Source organism: Prionailurus bengalensis, chromosome A1 (assembly GCF_016509475.1).
Source record: "Prionailurus bengalensis isolate Pbe53 chromosome A1, Fcat_Pben_1.1_paternal_pri, whole genome shotgun sequence".
NCBI lineage: Eukaryota > Metazoa > Chordata > Mammalia > Carnivora > Felidae > Prionailurus > Prionailurus bengalensis.
The window spans coordinates 105428089-105448013 of record NC_057343.1 but is presented as its reverse complement, the minus strand read 5'-3'; the positions used below and the strand labels follow the sequence as shown (position 1 = coordinate 105448013).

Here is a 19925-nt window from a genome sequence, read left to right as displayed (position 1 = left end):
GCATTATTCCTCAAATAAGTAGAGTCTGAGTATTACCAGTTCTATCATGTTCTTGGGGTTGAAAAGGGTGGGGGTGGGGGTGGAATTTCATGGCCAAATAAACTCTGGACACACCTTTACCCAACCATTTCCAGAGCCTTCACCAGACTACCATAATATTTGAGAAAGGGGATCAAATACAAGGCATTTCCCAATCTTACTGGATGATGCAACAGTGAATTCTACAGGATGGATATTCAGTAGCCCACACTAGAGATAATGCACAGGGTCCAAGTTTCTGGAAACCTAGTCTCCTTGGATAAACACACTGATTTCATTTGAGGTGGCATATTTCCTTTTTTTCCCTCAAAGACATGCCAAGTACAATAGATTAACCTAGTTATTATTGAGCTTAAACATCAGTGGGGGCACCATATTTTTAGACTTGTCATAACAGCTTTGCCCCTCCAATGTGCCTCAATGGTCAGGGAGGCCCACCTTCAAATCATGCTCCCTTCTGTGGTCTGAGTAAGAAGATTGCTTGTCTTCTTTTTTTAATGTTTATTTTTTTTTTTTTGAGAGGCAGAGAGAGAGCATGAGCTGGGGAAGGGCAGAAAGAGAGAAAATCCCAAGCAGGCTCCACGCTGTCAGCACAGAGCTTGATGTGGGGCTTGATCCCACACACCATGAGTCATGACCTGAGCAGAAATCAAGAGCCTGATGCTCAAATGACTGAGCCACCCAGGCACCCCAGAGGACTGTTTTTCTACAGAGTGGTTCTCTTGGAGGCCTAGCTGGTTTCTTTCAACCCTTTTAGAATTATTCTTCAAGAAAAAACTTGGGATATCGCTGCAGCTTAAAGACAGAATAGTGTCCATGCAGCACTGCTTGTATCAGTGCCTGTCTCCCTCTCCTTTAGCAGCTCCGTGTGTGGCCCAGAGGGATGGAATAGGTTTACCACTGGATTATCTGTAAAAGTACTGAGAGTCACCATCCTGGACTAAAAAATGCAAGTTCTGCGACCACCTGGCCAGATCAATGTTTTGTGGTTGGACATTTAAATCAAAATGTGCTTTTTTTCCCATTATTTTAAAATTACTTTGCTGTAAAAAGATTTAAACCATAGTACAATAAAAATTGCTTCTCCATTCTGAGCTTTCCTATTAGCTATTGTCTATCTCTGTAAGGAGGCTGTGTAAATTATTAGACCTGTAAGAATTCCACCTGTCTTGTAAAGGGTAAAATTGCAGGAACTCATTTTCTAGAGATAAGGCAAGGATGTTTCATTGCCTTCCTTTGGCCTGCTTCCATGGGACTCTAAAGTCAGGCTTTCTTAAGCAAAAAAAAAAAAAAAAGAAAAAGAAAAAGGCAGCAGACATGATTTCCATCTGTTTAAACTCAAGGTATCTTCAATTTACTATTATATTCATAGTTTCTATTTGTGAAATCCTAACTAGTGAGCAAACACTGACCATCGAGAAATCAACAAAGATCGTCTGCATTGTTTATCAGATTTCCTATTTTCAGTAGTAGCTGAGACCAAAGACCAAAACTGGAGACCTGAAGTTTAGGTCCCAATAGATGTGTGGGAAAATTGGAATTTCTGCTGGTGAAACATGTGGACAAAGGGCCTTTCCCAGTATTTACTGATAGGTTCCTCCAAACCAAGTCGGGCTCCATAGCAACAGAATACAGGGTCCCTATGGAAACATGAAAAAATCCACTGCCGTGGCAGAAAGGGCATCATGAGTAGGTATACTTAGAAACATACCATCTGATTGCTGTCAGCTCAGGGTCTCTTCGGCTAGCCCAATAGGATTGTCTCACTTTAATCCGGCCTCAAAAGAGTCTGTTCAAGAGTCGACCCACCACAGTTGTTGGGAAATATTTGACAAGATCACAACTCTATTATTAATCAAGCTTGTGAGAGTCAAGCAAATCCAGAGCAGAAGGCTCAGAGTGCCTTCAGCTTCAGAGAGGTGTTGCCCACTCCTTAAACTCTTACCATGCTCCCCTCACTCCCCCAGAGATGCCCAGCTCATTAATAAACAGCCCTCTGCCAAAGGTGGAAATTTCTCAGCCCACACAAGGCTCCTTGCCCTGGACCCTAGCACTTGCCATCTTGAAAAACCTGAGCCCCAATCTTTTCAGCAGCAAAAGACCAATAAAGAATTTAATGTGTTCTTCTATAATCTCCAGATGTGGGGCGCCTGGGTGGCGCAGTCGGTTAAGCGTCCGACTTCAGCCAGGTCACGATCTCGAGGTCCGTGAGTTCGAGCCCCGCGTCAGGCTCTGGGCTGATGGCTCAGAACCTGGAGCCTGTTTCCAATTCTGTGTCTCCCTCTCTCTCTGCCCCACCCCCGTTCATGCTCTGTCTCTCTCTGTCCCAAAAATAAATAAACGTTGAAAAATATATATATATATAATCTCCAGGTGAGGGAAATGAGTCCTTGCAGCGCTGCTATTCCTAAAACCCTTGCCCATCAGGACGCTTTGCCTGCAATGCCCTTCCTACCAGACCCTCCTAGGCCTACATGGAGGCAAAATGTGGCTGTTGAGGATCTGTTTCCATTCCGTAAATAAAATTGTTGACAATATAATCCTGAATATTCCAGCTCACAAAGAGAAAGCTCATTTCTCTGGGGGACAATAGGAGAAACAAGTACATACGACTTCATAGTTAAATGGAAAAGCTAAGTATAACAGGAGTCTATGGCCAGCTGTATGATTCAGGAACCTCAACTGATACCTCCACGATTCAAGAGGTCCAAAATGCCACAGGATGTCATACAGAGTCTACCAGAGGGATGGCGAATGTGAGGCACTAGGGCCACCTAATGATAATGACAGAAAGCACTAATGAGTCACTCCATTCTTTCTCTTAGCACAAACATGGCCTCAGAATCCTTCTAAACACAATGTTCCAGGTAGCTACTTCTAAGAGATGGTGCCCCCTCTCCCAAAAGGGAAGCTTTTATTAATTCCAGTTTAACATAATATTCCAGGACCATATATATATGGGGAAATGTGTGGGTTCTATGGCCCTTTAAAGCATCACCTATGTGGCCTATTTGCCTCCTGGAAGAAAAATAGTCCTGGGTAAGTGAGCTACAGATGTCTCTAAGCCCTTAACCCAAAATTTGGACTTACAACCCATTGCTTACTGAAGCATGACATTCAAACAAGAGTAAGTTCATTTGCAAGAATTATTTTTTGTGTAAACAGCCACCCCAGTTCTAGCTCCCTATTTGCCTATAACCAGGTCTGTTTTTCATAAAATTGGCCAAGTTAAAAATCAGCTGTGAATATTCATTCACTGCTATGGTAATCAATTGTCACACTCATCTCTGCTAAGAACAGGAAATCATATACAGTTCAGTGTGTGGGAGTTAAGGCTTCTTGTTTACAGTTCCAGAGTTCTCTTAATGAATGCCAAAGACAGGCAGGGCACATCCATGGGAACCGATCTTCCACCATCAGGGCTGGCCTACAAGGCAATAGAGTGGATGACCCAGTCCGCAAATCTCTTCCACTGTCTTGCTCGCAAGCAGCACTGCCTGTAATGCCCCCATGGCAGCTTGAATTTGAAGTTAGCATTTGACCTTCCTATCTAACGAAAATAGGAAAACAGAGTTAAGTCTACCCCCAAAGAAACATTTGTCAGAATGGTCTTTTCCTTTGCAGCAGCATCCAGTAGAAGATTGGGCATGTGGGGCAAAAAGATGGGAGCCAGGGGTGCCTGGGTGGCTCAGCCGGTTAAGCGTCCAGCTCTGGATTTCAGCTCAAGTCATGATCTCACGATTCGTGAGATCGAGCCCCCAGTCGGACTCTGTGCTGACAGTGCAGAGCCTGCTTGGGATCCTCTCTCCCTTTCTCTCTGCCCCTCCCACTTCTCAAAAATAAATAAATAAACTTAAAAAAAAAAAAAAAAAGAAAAGAACACTAAAAAGAAACAAACAGGGGCGCCTTGGTAGCTCAGCCGCTTAAGCGTCCGACTTAGGCTCAGGTCATGATTTCACGGTTCATGAGTTCGAGCCCCGCAACAGGCTCTGTGCTGACAGCTCAGAGCCTGGAGCTGCTCCAGATTCTGTGTCTCCCTCTCTCTCTGCCCCTCCCTGCTCATGCTCTGTCTCTCTCTCTCTCTCTCTCTCTCTCTCTCTCTCTCTCTCAAAAATAAATAATAAAAACAAAAAAACAAAAGGATGAGAGCTAGACAGGAGAAGGGACACCTGGTCATGTCGTGTGTCCATTCATGATTCTGCCACATGCAACCCTGCTTACACCTGCCTTCTCTGCCACCAGCCAAGGTGAGACCCAGGACACCAGAATGAGAATGGATGGGCAGCCTTGTTTCATGATTAAGCAATCCCACAGAAGAAGAGGTGCCAACTTCCCACTCTGCTGCTGCTTTTCCTATGAGTTTTTCCTAGTCCCATGAAACCAAATCAATAAGAGATTCCTACTTGCTAGGGGGTCAGGTTTCAACTATGTGTTTGGAAATCAGTTGTGTGTATTGCAAAGGCACCTGCCTGAAGTTCTATTGTTGTAAATAATGGTGAGGCACTTAGGGCTGCCTCCAACATTCATTTACTCCAAAACTGCAGTTCCACGAAGATCATGAGTCTGGATCTTGGCTCCTCTCCATGGACAGTGCATGTTCACTGCTTCAAGCTGTCCTCACTGCCATGGGAGCAGAGAGTATTCCTCTTTCCTCAGGGCTCATGGTGGGGAGCCATGGGAGAAGATAAGAGGCCACCAGGCTCTATGCCATCCCCAGAGCTTCAAAGAGTTGAGGTCATGGGGGAGAGGGACCTGGGGAACATTGGGGTGAGGAGGGAAAGGACGCCAGCAACACTGATGATGATAAGAAGCTCTGAAGGGCCTGAGTCTTCTGCTGGTTTGACCTTGGCATTTATTATTCAAGCTGCAGTCTCACACTGTCTCCCTTTTTTCTCTACTGCCCCTTCTTGCTTCTCATCAGCATTTCTGTGACTCTCTGAAGAACAAAGCAGTTTCACTGTATCCTCCAGACTGTTCTCATCCTTGAAGCCAAAATACAAATGGCTGATAAATATATGTTTTTGAAGAGAACACCATCACTAGTAATCAAGGGAATGCAAAGTAAAGCAAGCAAGTTACCATTCCCACGCCCCCTCCATAGGTTGTAAGCAATAGTAATACCTAGTGTCGGTAAAGATATGGAGAAGTGGGCACGCTCACACCCTTCTTGTGGGCAAGCAAGTTGGTACAACCTGCTCGACAGCAATTTGGCAATCTGTATCAAAAAGTCTCAAAATGTGGCTCAGATGGCTCCTGTCTCCTAATATCCATTATTACCATCCCATAAAAATAGATTTTTACCAGGCAGACTCCTGATCATCCAGAATTAAGAGGCTCTTACAGGTTAGTAAGGCCGGTGACTATATTCTGGTCAAAGTGGAAATAGAATGCAATCACTTCCAAGAACTTTCCTTAAAAGACAGCTGCCTTTAACATTTGCCTCTTACTCTTGCCTCCTCCATCCACTGCTTGGGAACAAGACTGATACATAGAGATCAGTAATGGTACATGAAGATGAAGGCTGTACCTCAGAGATGGTAGGGCAGAAAGGTGGAAACTGCCTGGGCCCCTCCTGGTTTACCCAAATCTGGGCTCATAGGTAAGAAAGAAAGAAACTTGTATCTCAGAACTGAACCTAATCCTTACTGATACAATATTCATGCCCTTTGGCCCAGAAGTCCCATGTAATTTATCTTACGAATCACTCACATGTGCAAAGAGAGATATAAAATCATGCTCACTGCATCCACTAAACTGTTTAAGTGTCCAATAATTGAATGAGTGAATAGGTAAGTACGTAGGGAGGGAGGGAGGAAAGGAGGAAGGGAAGAGGGGAGGGAGGAAGGAAGAAAGGAAGGAAGGAAAAGTGAGGGAGACAAAACAATGAGGAAGACATCGATGTTAATTTATCATCTTTGAACACACTACATTAAGGCTAGTTTGTGTTGTGCATCTTTTCATTTCAGGAATAAGAGAAAAATTCTAAATGAGAAACCTATACGGATTATATACAGGGGTGGGGGTTTGACAAGATGGAAGATGGGAAGTATCTGGATACTGCTCATCTTACAGAGGAAATTAATACCTTGAAGGAAGAGCCACACAACTGTCACTCTTGTAACTTTAGACTATACATGGGACCTGCATCAAAGCAAGGTGAAAGAGAGTGAGTAAGATGACCTTAGAGGTTATGATTTCACATTCCAACCATGAGATATGCAAAATGCAATGAGATATCATTTTCATATTTACAAGAGATATGAGTCATAAAATATGACTTACATGAAAAGAATACATAATTATAGCAATTACCACAGTAAAGTTAGGCAAAAAAAATACATTTACATATTTTAATGACTAAAAGATATGTCACATTCAATCAAATGGGGTCACCAACTGGGTCGATAGTTCGAACCTAACCTGAAAAACAAGACTAAGACAGAATGGGTCTCAGATTTCAGGGATACAGAAGGCAACGTCTGGAATAGACAAGGGACTCAGTATGTTCCATCAAGGTAACAATAAAGAACCAGGTTCCCTGATATTTTAAAAACTTCAAAAAACAACACAAAGGAATATTATGTAGACTTAAAAAAATAATTTCTAGCAAAAGTTATAACATGGATGAAACTCGAGGACATTGTACCAAGTAAAATGAGTCTGTCATAAAAGGACAAAAATTGTATGATTCCACTCATATAAAGTCTCTAAAGTAGTCAAACCCCCAGAAACAGGAAGTAGAAATTAAAAGGTGATGGCCAAGGGCTGGAGTAAAGGAAGAGGGGGGAATTAAGATTTAAAAAGTACAGAGTTTCAATTTAAAAAATGAAAAAGTTCTAGGGATCCGTTACATAACAAAGTAAATACACTCAACACCACTAAATAGTACACTTAAAAATTATTAAGATGGTATTTAATGTTATGTATTTTTTACTACAATTGAAACAAACTAATTAATTAACCAAAAACTTCAGCAAACTGGGGGTGTCTGGGTGGTTCCATCAGTTAAACATCTGACTCTTGATTTCAGCTGAGATCATGATCTCACATTACGTGAGTCTGAGCCTCACATAGTCCACACTGTTAGCAAGAAGCCCACTTGGGATTCTCTCTCTGTCCCTAGCTCTCTGTCCTTCTCCCACTTGTGCACACATGCTCTGTCTCTCCCTCTCTCAATAAAGAAATCAACTTAAAAAAAAAAACACTTCAGCAAACTGAAAAGAGACCACCAAATTTTTTTTTTACAGTAAAGCAAAAACATGAGATGATATAATTATTTTCTTAGAGGGTAACTATTTTTCAGCCTTGTGAATATTTTGAATTTAATGTGGAAATGTGTAAGATCATCAAAATCTATAGTGTTTATTCCATTTTAAAAACATAAATTCCATTTAAAAAACTTGATGGTGTTTAAATTTGTAAAACATGAGTTAGAGGCCCTTCAGTGTGTTTATTAGAGTTAGACTGATGAATAAAACATCTCTAAGCTGAATTTAGCATATCAAACACTAGGTTTTTAGATTTATAAACTCAATATATCAGTAATTCCAAACAATGGATTCGAAAAATTAGTAATGTTAAAATGTCCATACTACCCCAAGCCACCTACGATTCAATACGAACTCTATCAAAATTACAATGATGTTGTTCACAGAAATAGACCAAAGAAACCTAGAATTTGTGTGAAATCACAAAAGAGCCCAAAAAGCCAAAACAATCTTGAGAAATAAGGACAAAGCTGGAGGCATCACACTTCCTGATTTCAAACTACAGGAATCAAAGCAGTTTGGTATTGACATAAAAACAGACACAGGGATCAATGGAGCAGAACAGAGAGGCCAGAAATAAACTGACTCATACATGGTCAATTAATTTATGGCAAAGGAGCCACAAATATACAATGGAGAAAAGACAGTCTCTTCAATAAACGGTACTGGGAACACTGGACAGCCACATGCAGAAGAATGCAAAAAAACCTGGACAACTGTCTTTCATGACACACAAAAATAAGTTCAATTTGGATCAAAGACTTGAACGTAAGACCTGAAAGCATAAAACTCCTAGAAGAAAACATAGGCAATAAGCTTCTTAACATCAATCTTAGAGATAAGTTTTTGGATATGACACCAAAAGCAAAGGCAGAAAAAATTAAAATAAACAAGTAGGACTCCATCCAACTAAAAATCCTTTGCACTTCAAAGGAAATCATCAAGAAAATGAAGAGCAACCTACCAATAAAAAAAAAAACCTTGCAGATCACATAGCTGATAATATATCCGATAAGGAGTTAATATCCCAAATACATTTTAAAAAATTCACACAGCTCAAGAGGAAGAAAAAATATCAATTAAAAAAATGGGCAAAGGATCTGAACAGACATTTTTCCAAAGAAGACATATAGATGGCCAATGGGTATATGAAAAAGTGCTCATCATCACTATTCATTGGGGAAATACAAATCAAAATCACAATGAGATATCATCTCCACCTGTTAAAACGTCTATTACAAAAAAGACAAGAAATAACAAGTGTTGTGAGGATGTGGAGAAAAGGGAGTCCTTGTGCACTGTTGGTAGGCATGTAAATTGGTACAGCCACTATGAAAAACAGCATGGAGGTTCCTCAAAAAATTAAAAATAGAACTACCAAGGGGCACCTGGGTGGCTTAGTCGGTTAAGCATCTGGCTTCAGCTCAGATCATGATCTCACGGTTTGTGGGTTCTAGCCCCACATTAGCTCAGAGCCTGGAGCCTGTTTCAGATTCTGCGTCTCCTTCTCTCTCTGCACCTCCCCCGGTGACACTCTGTCTCTCTCTCTCAAAAATAAACATGAAAGAAAGAAAGAAAGAAAGAAAGAAAGAAAGAAAGAAAGAAAGAAAGAAAGAAAGAAAGAAAGAAAGACTTCCAAATGACCCAACAATTCTACTTATGGGTATTTATCTGAAGGCAACAGAAACACTAACTCAAAAAGGTATCTATACCCCTATGTATATAGCAGCATTATTTACAATAGCTGAGAGAGAAACAACATTAGGGTCTATTGATGGATAAATAGATAAAGAAAATGTGTTATATATACACAACGGAATATTACTCAGCCATGAAAAGAATGAAATCTTGGGATGCCTGGGCAGCTCAGTTGGTTGAGCATCCTCCAACTCTTGATTTCAGCTCAGGTCGTGACCTCATAATTGGTGGAATTGAGCCCCACAATAGGCTCTGTGCTGACAGCACAGGGCCTACTTGGGATTCTCTTCTCTTTCTCTTTCCCTCTCCCTCTCTCTCTCTTTGTCCCTTCCCATTTAACACATACTCTCTCTAAATAAATAAATAAATAGCCTTAAAAAAAGAATGACATATTAAAAAAAGATGAGTGGATAAAGATGTGATGTGCACACACACACACACACACACACACACACACACACACACACTGGAGTATCATACAAAGAAAAGAGTGAGATTTTGTCATTTATGACAACATGGATGGACCTAATGAGTACTATGCTAAATAAGTCAGACAGAGAAAGACAAATACCATATGATTCACTCATCTGTGGAATCTAAAAAGCAGAACAAATGAATAAATTAGAAAAGCAAAATCAGACTTACAAATACAGAGAACAAATCGATGGTGGCCAGAGGGAAGAGGGTGGAAGGGTGGGCAAAAAAGGTGAAGGGGAGTGCAAAATATAGGCTTCCCATTATGGAATGAATGAGTCATAGGAATAAAAGCCACAGCATAGGGAATGTAGTCAATGACACTGTAATTGCATTTTAGCTATTATATGGAGCCACACTTGTGGTGAGCATAGCGTGACATATTAGAGAAGCTGAAGTATACAAGAATCACACCAAAAACTAACATAACAGTGTGTGTCAACTATACTTAAAAAAAAACACTTTTAAAAATAAATAACAAAAGAACATATATATACACATACACACTGACATACAGGTACACATACTACATACATATATACACAGATAAATGTGCACGCACACACACACACACACACACACACACACACACACACACTGAACCCATTTCATTCCCCTGTGCTTTTCTTCATTACTATTTGAATTTCTCCACATCAAAAGTAATTAAACACAACATTGGGCAAGAAGAGTAACCCTGAAAGATGAATACACTTAAAAGTTTATTATTAGGAATAGGTTAAAACCTCCTCAAGAAATCATGGACATTTTCAGGTCTAGTAATATTTTCTTTATGAAAAATTTTCCAAACATTCCTTTTCCCACCCAGATTCCAATGCTATTGCCTACGTTCTCCATCTTGATTCTTCCTGCCTGATGACACAATCTGTCTTCTGGACAGAGACCCTGGTGACTCAAAATGTGCTCTGTGGACTAGCAGCCTCTACACAATCTGTCTAGAGGAAATCCATCATCTTTAGCAGGATGAAGCAGAGGTAATAAAAATAGAGCTTGCTCTCCAGAAGGATCTAGTCCAGCTAATTAAAGGATACTTTTTTCAAATATGGGTATGTATTTGCACGAAACCATCCTTTTTGCCTTCTAGGAAAACTTACTACCAAAAATTAAACTAAAATTATAACCAATTCTTGTGTTTCAATTCTGTCTGGTAACTAGAAACAGTTAACAATGATGACTATTCTGTGTACCTGACAGCAAAAACTAATTGATAAGGAGAGAAGAACCAAGAGTCCTGTCTTCTCTCTCCCTTCTCTATCCACGAGGGTGCTTCACTGCAGCCAGCTGTTGAGAGGACAGAAGACTGACTGGAGGCATCCCCAAGAACAAGGAAGCAAGGGAAGCTTGATCATCCTCCGGGGTAAAGCTATGAAATCAAGACATCAGAGTGGAGAGATGCAAAATACCTTTAAAGAGACCAAATAGCTCCCAGGCCTCTGAGAGGAGACAGTAAGCTGATCAAATATATTAACATATCTAAGGGAAAAATGTTTCAGTCTCCAGGGGCAGTTGGTCAGGCAGGAAGGCTTAGAAAAAGAAGAACTTTAGAGGCAAATGCTAAAGCCATCAGGAGGACACCTTGCAACCCACCTAGTGTGAGATAAAGGAAAAGTCATTTCTATCATTCTAATATCGACGGGTGATGATGCTAGAGCTGGGCAGCAGCAATGCAGGAAATGACAGAGGTGTTGGGTTCTGGAAGGCTGGGACCATGAAGCACCAAAACCCTAACAGACCTTGCTTGGATCCATGCTCCTCCCACCAGCTTGCCAGTAAAATCAAGCTTCCTTAGCGCAAGGCCTTCAAGGAAAGAAGGTATGACAGAAGACTGCCCAAACACCTCTCCAGTCTCTACCTAACTTAATGCAAGAGCATCCTGACTTTATATAACATTTCTGTGACCTAGGTAATAGAAAAGAATCCTGGGAGACACAACCACTCTCTTATTCTATTGATGATTGTTCTTGTACGTTAGAGCCCCGGCAAGGGCACCAAGATAACATCACCCCGAAGCCCCTGGGAAGGGCCAGCCCAGACAACCAGGGTCCACGCCCGTTCTGCCTGGGCGCATGCTCAGGGCTTTGCTTTGAAAACTCCCATCAGCCTGGGCCACAGAGATCGGTTCATAATTATTCGCTAAGATGTTTGATTATAAACATGTAATTTTTCTTATTTGACATTGTTAATCAGAGGCATGCAAACTAAGAAAAAAAATTACCAAAGGGAAAATTGGCACACAGTTTAAGCAAAAAGCATTCCCAAATACTGTAAGTAGCAGCAGAAAGCAGAAAGACACCAAACATTTTAAAAATAGGTATATACCTCTGACCCAGGAATTTTACTTCTAGGAAGGTATCCTTACCTACTAATTAAGGGTATGAACACAGATTTAACCATGATGATGTCTTCTAGAACAGGTCATAATAGGTAAAACATGGAAATGGCACAAATATTCAACAGCTGAAACTGGTTAAGTATCTACAACGCAATCCCACAATGACATTTGCAATATGCTACAAAAGTACATTTACTGACCAGGGAACATACTCTCAATGTAGTCTCCTTCTCTTTTTTTTTTTTTTTCATTTTTTTTAAATGTTTATTTATTTTTGACAGAGAGAGAGAGACAGAGTGTGAGTGGGGAGGGGCAGAGAGAGACAGAGACACAAAATCTGAAGCAGGCTCCAGGCTCTGAGCCACCAGCACAGAGCCCAATGCAGGGCTCAAACTCACGGACCGTGAGATCATGACCTGAACCAGACGCTTAACTGACTGAACCACCCAGGCACCCCTCCTTTTCTTTTGTTTCGTTCTATTTTCTAAGTTTTTCAGTGAACATTTATTATCACAAAAAGCCCTGGTTCCAAATCAAAGTTGAGGAACTGCTGCTGTTCATTTAAAGAATAGAATCCAGTCACTGGAAAGAAGAGGGCACACACACATATCCATTTAACTCCTCTCTCCACTAGAGACAAAAGGAGTCTCAAAGAGGTATAAAGGGCTTATCTGAGGCCACCCAGGGCTATTACCCAGCACTGCAGATACTCATGCTAAGAGGTGTTCAATTGATCCTAATGCCATCCAGTTAGAGCAGAACCTTGTCTCTCTATGCAACTCAACACCAGTGTCTCAGCTCAGAAAACAAAGTGGCCCCTCTAGCTATGTGTTGAGCCAAAATATTTGAATAAAACCCTTTCTAATGATCTCTGCTCTATGTCCTAAACCCAGTAGTAAGAAACCTCAGTTTGCAAACTTCATCCCACATGATATTCTAGGATTTTTCTGAAGTGTATCATAAAATACCAAGCTTGCCTTGAGACATTCCAGAGTGAACCGGTGAGCTGGGGAAGGGAGAGAGAAAATGACAAAGAAGAAGGTCTACTTTGTGACTCAGACTTAGTGTCGGTGCTTAGTGTGAGAACTCTTCTACTTTGTGAAAGCCTTCATCTTTCTGTGCACCAGAAAAGAACACACCCGCCTCTCAGAAGCTGACTTGGGACTCCAGTCCGCTGCTGCAGGAAAGTCATGCCTCTCTTCCCTTCTGTGACCTAAGTCGAGTGACAACTTGACCCATTTCCAAAGAGACACTTATTGCAAAACTGTAATGAACACTGCCACATCCAGCCTTCAATAATCCTTCTATAACATCTGTTTTCTCCTCAGGCAACATTCATTTGGAGATTTTTTTATAACACAGAGGAACAGAGCAATGCTTCCCTCATTCCACAGACCAGGAAAGCAGCCATCAAAAGGGAAAGGGAATAGTCCAAGCTTCCCCAGCTCCCCAGGCCTCCATCTTGGCTGCCATTAACAGATGCACACCAGCACCGGGAAAAATAAGTGACCCACAAAGGGATAAAGGTCTTACTTACGGACACACATTTCCCGGCTTTCATAAAATCCAGGACAACACTGAGATTTGCGCCTATACATAGTTTTCTCTCCGTGTCGATAGGCCGTCCGATAACTGATTCTACACAGAGGGAGAAATCACACTGTTACTTCTTTTGACTGACAATTTGATTAGAAATCAAGAATTTTTATTTTAATACCAAAGGGCTATTACATATATATATAATAAAGGTATGAAGAGCAAAGTATTCTAAAACAGTTAAGAAGAAACAGGGAGGGGCACCTCGGTGACTCAGTCGGTTAAGATTCCAACCTCGGCTCAGGCCATGATCTCACAGTTCATGAGTTCGAGCCCACAGTTAGGCTCTGTGCCGACAGCTGGGAGCCTGGAGCCTGCTTCGGATTCTGTCTCCCTCTCTCTCTGCCCCTCACTGGCTCTCCCTCTGTTTCTCTCTCTCTCAATAATAAATAAACATTTTAAAAACTTTTAAAAGAAGAAACATGGAATAAATGTCTTGATGAATAGTATGCTAACTCTTAATCAGTTTGCTAAGAATATATTAAAATTGCCCAGGGGCGCCTGTGTGGCGCAGTCGGTTAAGCGTCCGACTTCAGCCAGGTCACGATCTCGCGGTCCGTGAGTTCGAGCCCCGCGTCAGGCTCTGGGCTGATGGCTCAGAGCCTGGAGCCTGTTTCCAATTCTGTGTCTCCCTCTCTCTCTGCCCCTCCCCCGTTCATGCTCTGTCTCTCGCTGTCCCAAAAATAAATAAACGTTGAAAAAAAAAATTTTTTTTTAAAAAAAATAATAAATAAAAAAATAAAATTGCCCATTTAAGTCAAGTTATACTTTATTTCAAGGGATCAGAAGTTTTATGACTTTCCTATTTCACTTATCTTGAGATAGCTCAGAGAGTATGATTAATTTCAGCTATGACACTGATCTAATTACCATTCACATATGTTTTAAAGGAAGAATTCAGAGAATTCCTTGAAAAATGAGACAACACAGTCTCATCCCACTATAAAATAGAAGTATACAGGGGCGCCTGGGTGGCTCAGTCGGTTGAGCGTCCAGCTTCAGCTCGGGTCATGATCTCACAGTCTGTGAGTTCGAGCTCCGCGTTGGGCTCTGTGCTGACAGCTCAGAGCCCGGGGCCTGTTTCAGATTCTATGTCTCCCTCTCTCTCTAACCCTCCCCCATTCATGCTCTGTCTCTCTCTGTCTCAAAAATAAATAAACGTTAAAAAAATTAAAAACAAAAATAGAAGTATACAGACAAAGGACTCTCACATTTAACTAAAGCTTCATTCATTCACTGATTCATTTATGCAACACACGCTCACTGAGTGCCTAATATATTCCAGGCACTGCTCTAGACACTGGGGAAGTAGCTCAGAGTGAGCAAAACAATATAAAGCCTTGCCCTCAAAGAACTTACACTCTACTGGGGAAGACAGACATATAGAATTTAAGTGCAGATACATATTAAACAAATAAATCGGTCATATCATGACTAGTAATGATTATATAGTGTGATGAAAAATAAGGCCTGAGTAAGGAAAGAGAGTGTGACAGGAAGGGAATACTTGTTTAGACAGAGTGGTGGAGGAAAGCCTGTCTGAAGAAATAACACTGAGTATAACATTTAGTGCAGTATAAATCAACAGGTGTCACATTACACCCATGACTCACACCATGGTAAACATTTTACCAATAAAAGTAAGGCATCGCTGGTCCCTTCCATATTAACATTCATATTTAAGATGTTTTTCTTCTCTGTTTTCACATTTATAGGGGGAAAAATGTGGCTTCAGTTGAGTTCAAGTTTAAATTAGTCCAAATTGAGTCAGATATTCAAGTAGAAACGTATGCTGGAATATGAGTTTCTTGAAGTCCATAGTTAAGAGTGTCTCCCCCGTTTACGCATCACACAAAAGCTGCATGAATTCTTGCTAACCAAACTATGGTAACCAGGAGACACTTCCCCTGTAAGCTCATCAAGGGCATGGACAGGCTTTTTTTTGCATGTCTGTATCTCCTATGGTTTGGAACAAGGCTAGGACAGTAACAAGCACTCAATAACTATTGACTAGATGAACAGACACATCTTCTCATACATGTAACGTCTCTGTAGTAAAGTACTTCCCAGTTAGCCAAACTCCATAAATAGACCTGAGCTTTGATTACCTGTGCCGTGTACATTTAAACCAGTTCAGAATGTCAGTGCAGCTGGTGTAGTAAATTTGATCGAAGGGATGCGGGTATGACTCTTGCACAGTCACTGAGTAGCTGAAAAGAAGAAGAAAGGTAAGGAATCAGTAGTTCCTACTCTTACATTAATGATGTACTGTGTACATACAAACATCATAGACTAAATTATCTCCATTTGCTGACTTTCAAAAGAGAATCTCCACGTGTTTACAGGTTTTTATTTGACTGAGAACACCAAAAGGACCAATATTAATAATACATTTAAAAGATAAGAATTCATGTTCTAAATTCATAAAAAAATTCTCTTTACTACTCACCATTAACTCTGATAACCCTAAACTTGAAAACATTACCACCATGTACGTTTCTGTATTTAATGGCATCCCCTCATCCCAGGTGTCCAGGCTTAACCCAGAACTCACACAACGAAGTTTTCAATCGAGATGTGCATGCAAATAATAAGCTAAGAGACAATGTGAATATTATTACTAGTACATTTTGGTAGTGATTCTGGAAAATCAAAAAGAACACACTTCTCAGGTTGGAACTTGAATTAATTTGGTTTTGGGTTCCTGCCCTACTTTTCAGGCGGTGGAAGAATATATACAACCTCTGAATAAAAACTACAAAGAAGTCTCTAAGCTAGGTTCTAAACACACAGCTGAAACAATTAGCCTGAAATATACATACCCACAGCCTGCTGCTACTTAGCCTGGGTTTTCAATACATTTCACTAACAGCTTCTTGTTAAAGTAAAGGCATGCCATCCTAAGAGCCTAAGAATGCAGGTGGAAAACATCCACGAAACACAAAAGCATTCAATGTTCAATGTCATATTTCTTCATTTTAAAGCAGTCTATTACATGGCTCAAGAGCTTAGAGCTCCTGCCTATAGGAGAACCCGAAGCATCCTCTTGTCCAAACAAGTTAATCCTCTTCTCTTTAACAGTCTCAAAGATTTTCACTAAAATCGTTAATTCACCCTAGCAAACAAAACAGGCCACAATTATGGACTCACTTGCAGCAAATCAATGGATCAACTTCATTACTAGGTACAGATGAGACTTCTCTAGTCTAGGTATTGACTAGAGAAGGTACAGAAGGAATGAGTTTGAAATGTTGGCATAAAGAATTCAGGTTAGGGGTGCCTGGGTGACTCAGTCGGTTAAACATCTGACTCTTGACTTCAGCTCAGGTCATGATCTCACGGTTTGTGGGATTGAGCCCCACATCAGGCTCTGTGCTGACATTGCCAAGCTTGCTTGGGATTCTCTCTCTCCCTCTCTCTCTCTGCTCCACCCCCTGCTCACCCTCTCTTCATCAAAAATAAATATTTCAGGTTAGATATAGGGCAGAACCTTCTCATCTGAAAAGCTATGCGGTGCTGGCCTCCCCACCAATGGGATTTCTTTCTCTAGCCAGTCTCTGTTAGCCATAACATACTTAGGCTTCAATAGGAAGTCTATAAAATAACCTAACTATTCACCCTTTTGTGTATTTCATTCTTTGGGCCATTGCACCTTGATTTCTAGGTAAATTTAGGGATCCTCTACAAATCTTAGGCAGATGCAACAGGTCTTACTGAACAGATCATTGGATTAGCAGAAGACAGGATTATCCTGATCAACAGTAAGAAACTAGATGGCAATCAGCAAATAACCTTCTTTTCCTGTTTTTATTTTTTTTAATGTTTTTATTTATCTTTGAGACAGACAGAGACAAAGCATGAGCAGGGGAGGGACAGAGAGAGAGGCAGACACAGAATCGAAGCAGGCTTCAGGCTCTGAGCTGTCAGCACAGAGCCCGACGCAGGGCTCCAACTCACCGACTGTGAGATCATGACCTGAACCAAAGTCAGACATTTAACTGACTGAGCCACCTAGGTGCCCCTTTCCTGGGTTTTGATAACCACATCTTAAAACCAGGGGGTCAGAGGTAGTCTTGAATATCCCTTCCACTTGGCATTCTGAATTGCTAACGTACATTTTAGGTGACTATTTTCTTCTCTACCATATGCAACCTGAGGCTACCGGCAAGAACAGGTTCAGATGATCGCACAGTATGCAAATGCCAACATCTGTGACATTACTCCTTTAGGGGAAAAGAGGCCTCTGTTAAAATACAAAGGTTCTTAGGGTGGGTGCCCGGGCAGCTCAGTCACTCAAGCGTCTGACTCTTGATTTCAGCTCAGGTCATGATCTCACGTTTTGTGAGATTAGAGCCCCATATCCTGTTCTGTGCGGACGGCACAGAGCCTGCTTGAGATTTTCTCTCTCTCCCTTGCCCTCTTGCCCTCCCCCCATTCATGCTCTCTCTCAAAATAAATAAATAAGTGTTTTAAAAAATATATAAAGTTTCTTGGAACGAAATATCACAGTAAGCTATTAATGTCTTCTGACTTCAGCACTGTTCTGAGGTTCACGTTAATGCAAATTAGAAGACCTCGCCAACTTTCTTCCTGCCTCTCCAGCTGCTTGTAAATAACTGAACCTCGAGGTCTGTAGCATTATTTGTCCACTCCGTTTTCAGTGGACAGCAAAGCAGATGAACATCCTCTGTATATGAAACTACCATACAGGTGCGGTCTTGTGTTGCCTGTGAACAAAACACAGCTGCTTTCCTCCACTAGAGGAGTTAAAAAGAAGCCACTCTAAATCAATGCCAGTTGGGTGACAACAATATTCTACCAGGCCCTACAGCACTAATACAAGTGAACTACATTGGTTTGTTGGAACTACACCTAATGCTTTATTCCCATAAAATTTCAAAGGTTATGTTATGACATTAAACGTCTGTATGCCTTCAAAAGCAGAAGTGATCATAGACAAATGGGTCCCGGGCAAACGCAGCCCATTTGATGTGGATGGCAGAACGGATTCCATAGGCAATCATGAGAAGTATGTTCACTAATTTCTAGCAGCCTGTAAGGTTGTTTCAAATGAGAGGAAATACCGAAGAACAGGAATTTGCTCTCTGGCCTCTTGCCCCTCACCAACAGCACACACTTGCAGGATGCTTCCGTGGTTTTAGAAGATACAAAAGGTCTTCTCCATGAAAGGGTCATCGAACCATTTAGGATTGCAATTCAACGAAAAGGTATTGAACATCTTCTCTGCAGCTCCCACCCCCTAAGAGCTCTCAGCAGAGGCCAGCTCACAAGGCTAAAAACAACACAATATGGCTTTAACAGAGAAATATGTACAGTTTGGGGAATAACCAAAGACAAAATGACGATGCTTTGAGCCTTTCTCTTCCACCTCGACTCCTCTTCTTAAAATTATTGGGAAGCTAGGGGAGCCTGGGTGGCTCAGTTGGTTGAGCATCCGACTTCGGCTCAGGTCATGATCTCACAGTTTGTGGGTTCGAGCCCCGCGTCAGGCTCTGTGCTGACAACTTGCTCAGAGCCTGCAGACTGCTTCAGAGTCTGTCTCCTTCTCTCTGCCCCTCCCCCGCTCATGCTCTGTACCTCTCTGTCTCTCAAAAATAAATAAATGCTAAAAAAAATTTTTTTTAAATTATCGGGAAGCTCAAACTCAGTTCAGAACTGACTGAAAACAAATTACTTGGCACGATGATCAGAAACAGGCTTCTAGTCAAGTCTGTGGGAGAAAGGCTCTAAGCCTTTTCACACCAAATTTCCTTTCTGTTGCATTTTATACATTGTTCCTCTTTTCTAGACAATCTTTCTCTCTTTTCTTACCCATTTTTAATGGCATTACAATCACACTACAAATTTTGGAAAACAACATTTTAAGGAGAGAATTCTCTAACTCATACGTAACCACCAATAGCATATAGCAGATTTTTTTTTACAGTCTCCAGGGGTTTTCGTTTTTTGTTTTAGTTAGCTTTTTAGTTTTTATATTATTACAACCATACAATGCACATAATTTTGAAAATTACTGTTAAACTCGAGTATATTATAAGCATGGACTAGTAAAAAATTTTCAAATTGTGACTGCCAAATACTCCGTAAATTTGCTCAATACCCACCTAACTAGTTGAACAACTAACTTGTCACTTTTCAAGGGGCCACTTTGTGGAAGCTGTGTGCTCATAATCTGAGGGGAAAGGTCTCTGAACAGGCTAGCCTCCTCTGGGTCTTTATCACAGCTTCCGGGCTGCTGTTTGAACTTCATCAGCGCCTCTGCTGACAGTCCACACTTCCATGTTCATCAGCGACTGCTCTTTTTTTTTTTTTTTTTTAATTCTTGAGAGAGAGGGAGAGAGAGAGAGCACCTGCAAGTGGGGAAGAAGGGCAGAGGGAAGGAGAGAGAGAAACCCAAGCAGGTGCCATACTCAGCGTGGAGCCCAATGACGGGATTTATCCTATGGCCCTGGGACCGTGACCTGAGCCGAATTCAGGAG

At 41.2% G+C, this 19925-nt stretch overlaps 1 protein-coding gene across 1 annotated transcript in view; it reads right to left on the bottom strand.

Moving 5' to 3' along the window:
• Positions 1 to 19925, bottom strand: part of MEGF10 (multiple EGF like domains 10) — a 179342-nt gene that overhangs the window by 109174 nt on the left and 50243 nt on the right. The window contains exons 3-4 of the mRNA XM_043586764.1: positions 15534 to 15635; positions 13367 to 13467 (exon numbers count right to left, since the gene is read on the bottom strand). Of these exons, the coding sequence (XP_043442699.1) occupies positions 13367 to 13467; positions 15534 to 15635 (203 nt within the window). The remainder of the gene's footprint in view (positions 1 to 13366; positions 13468 to 15533; positions 15636 to 19925) is intronic.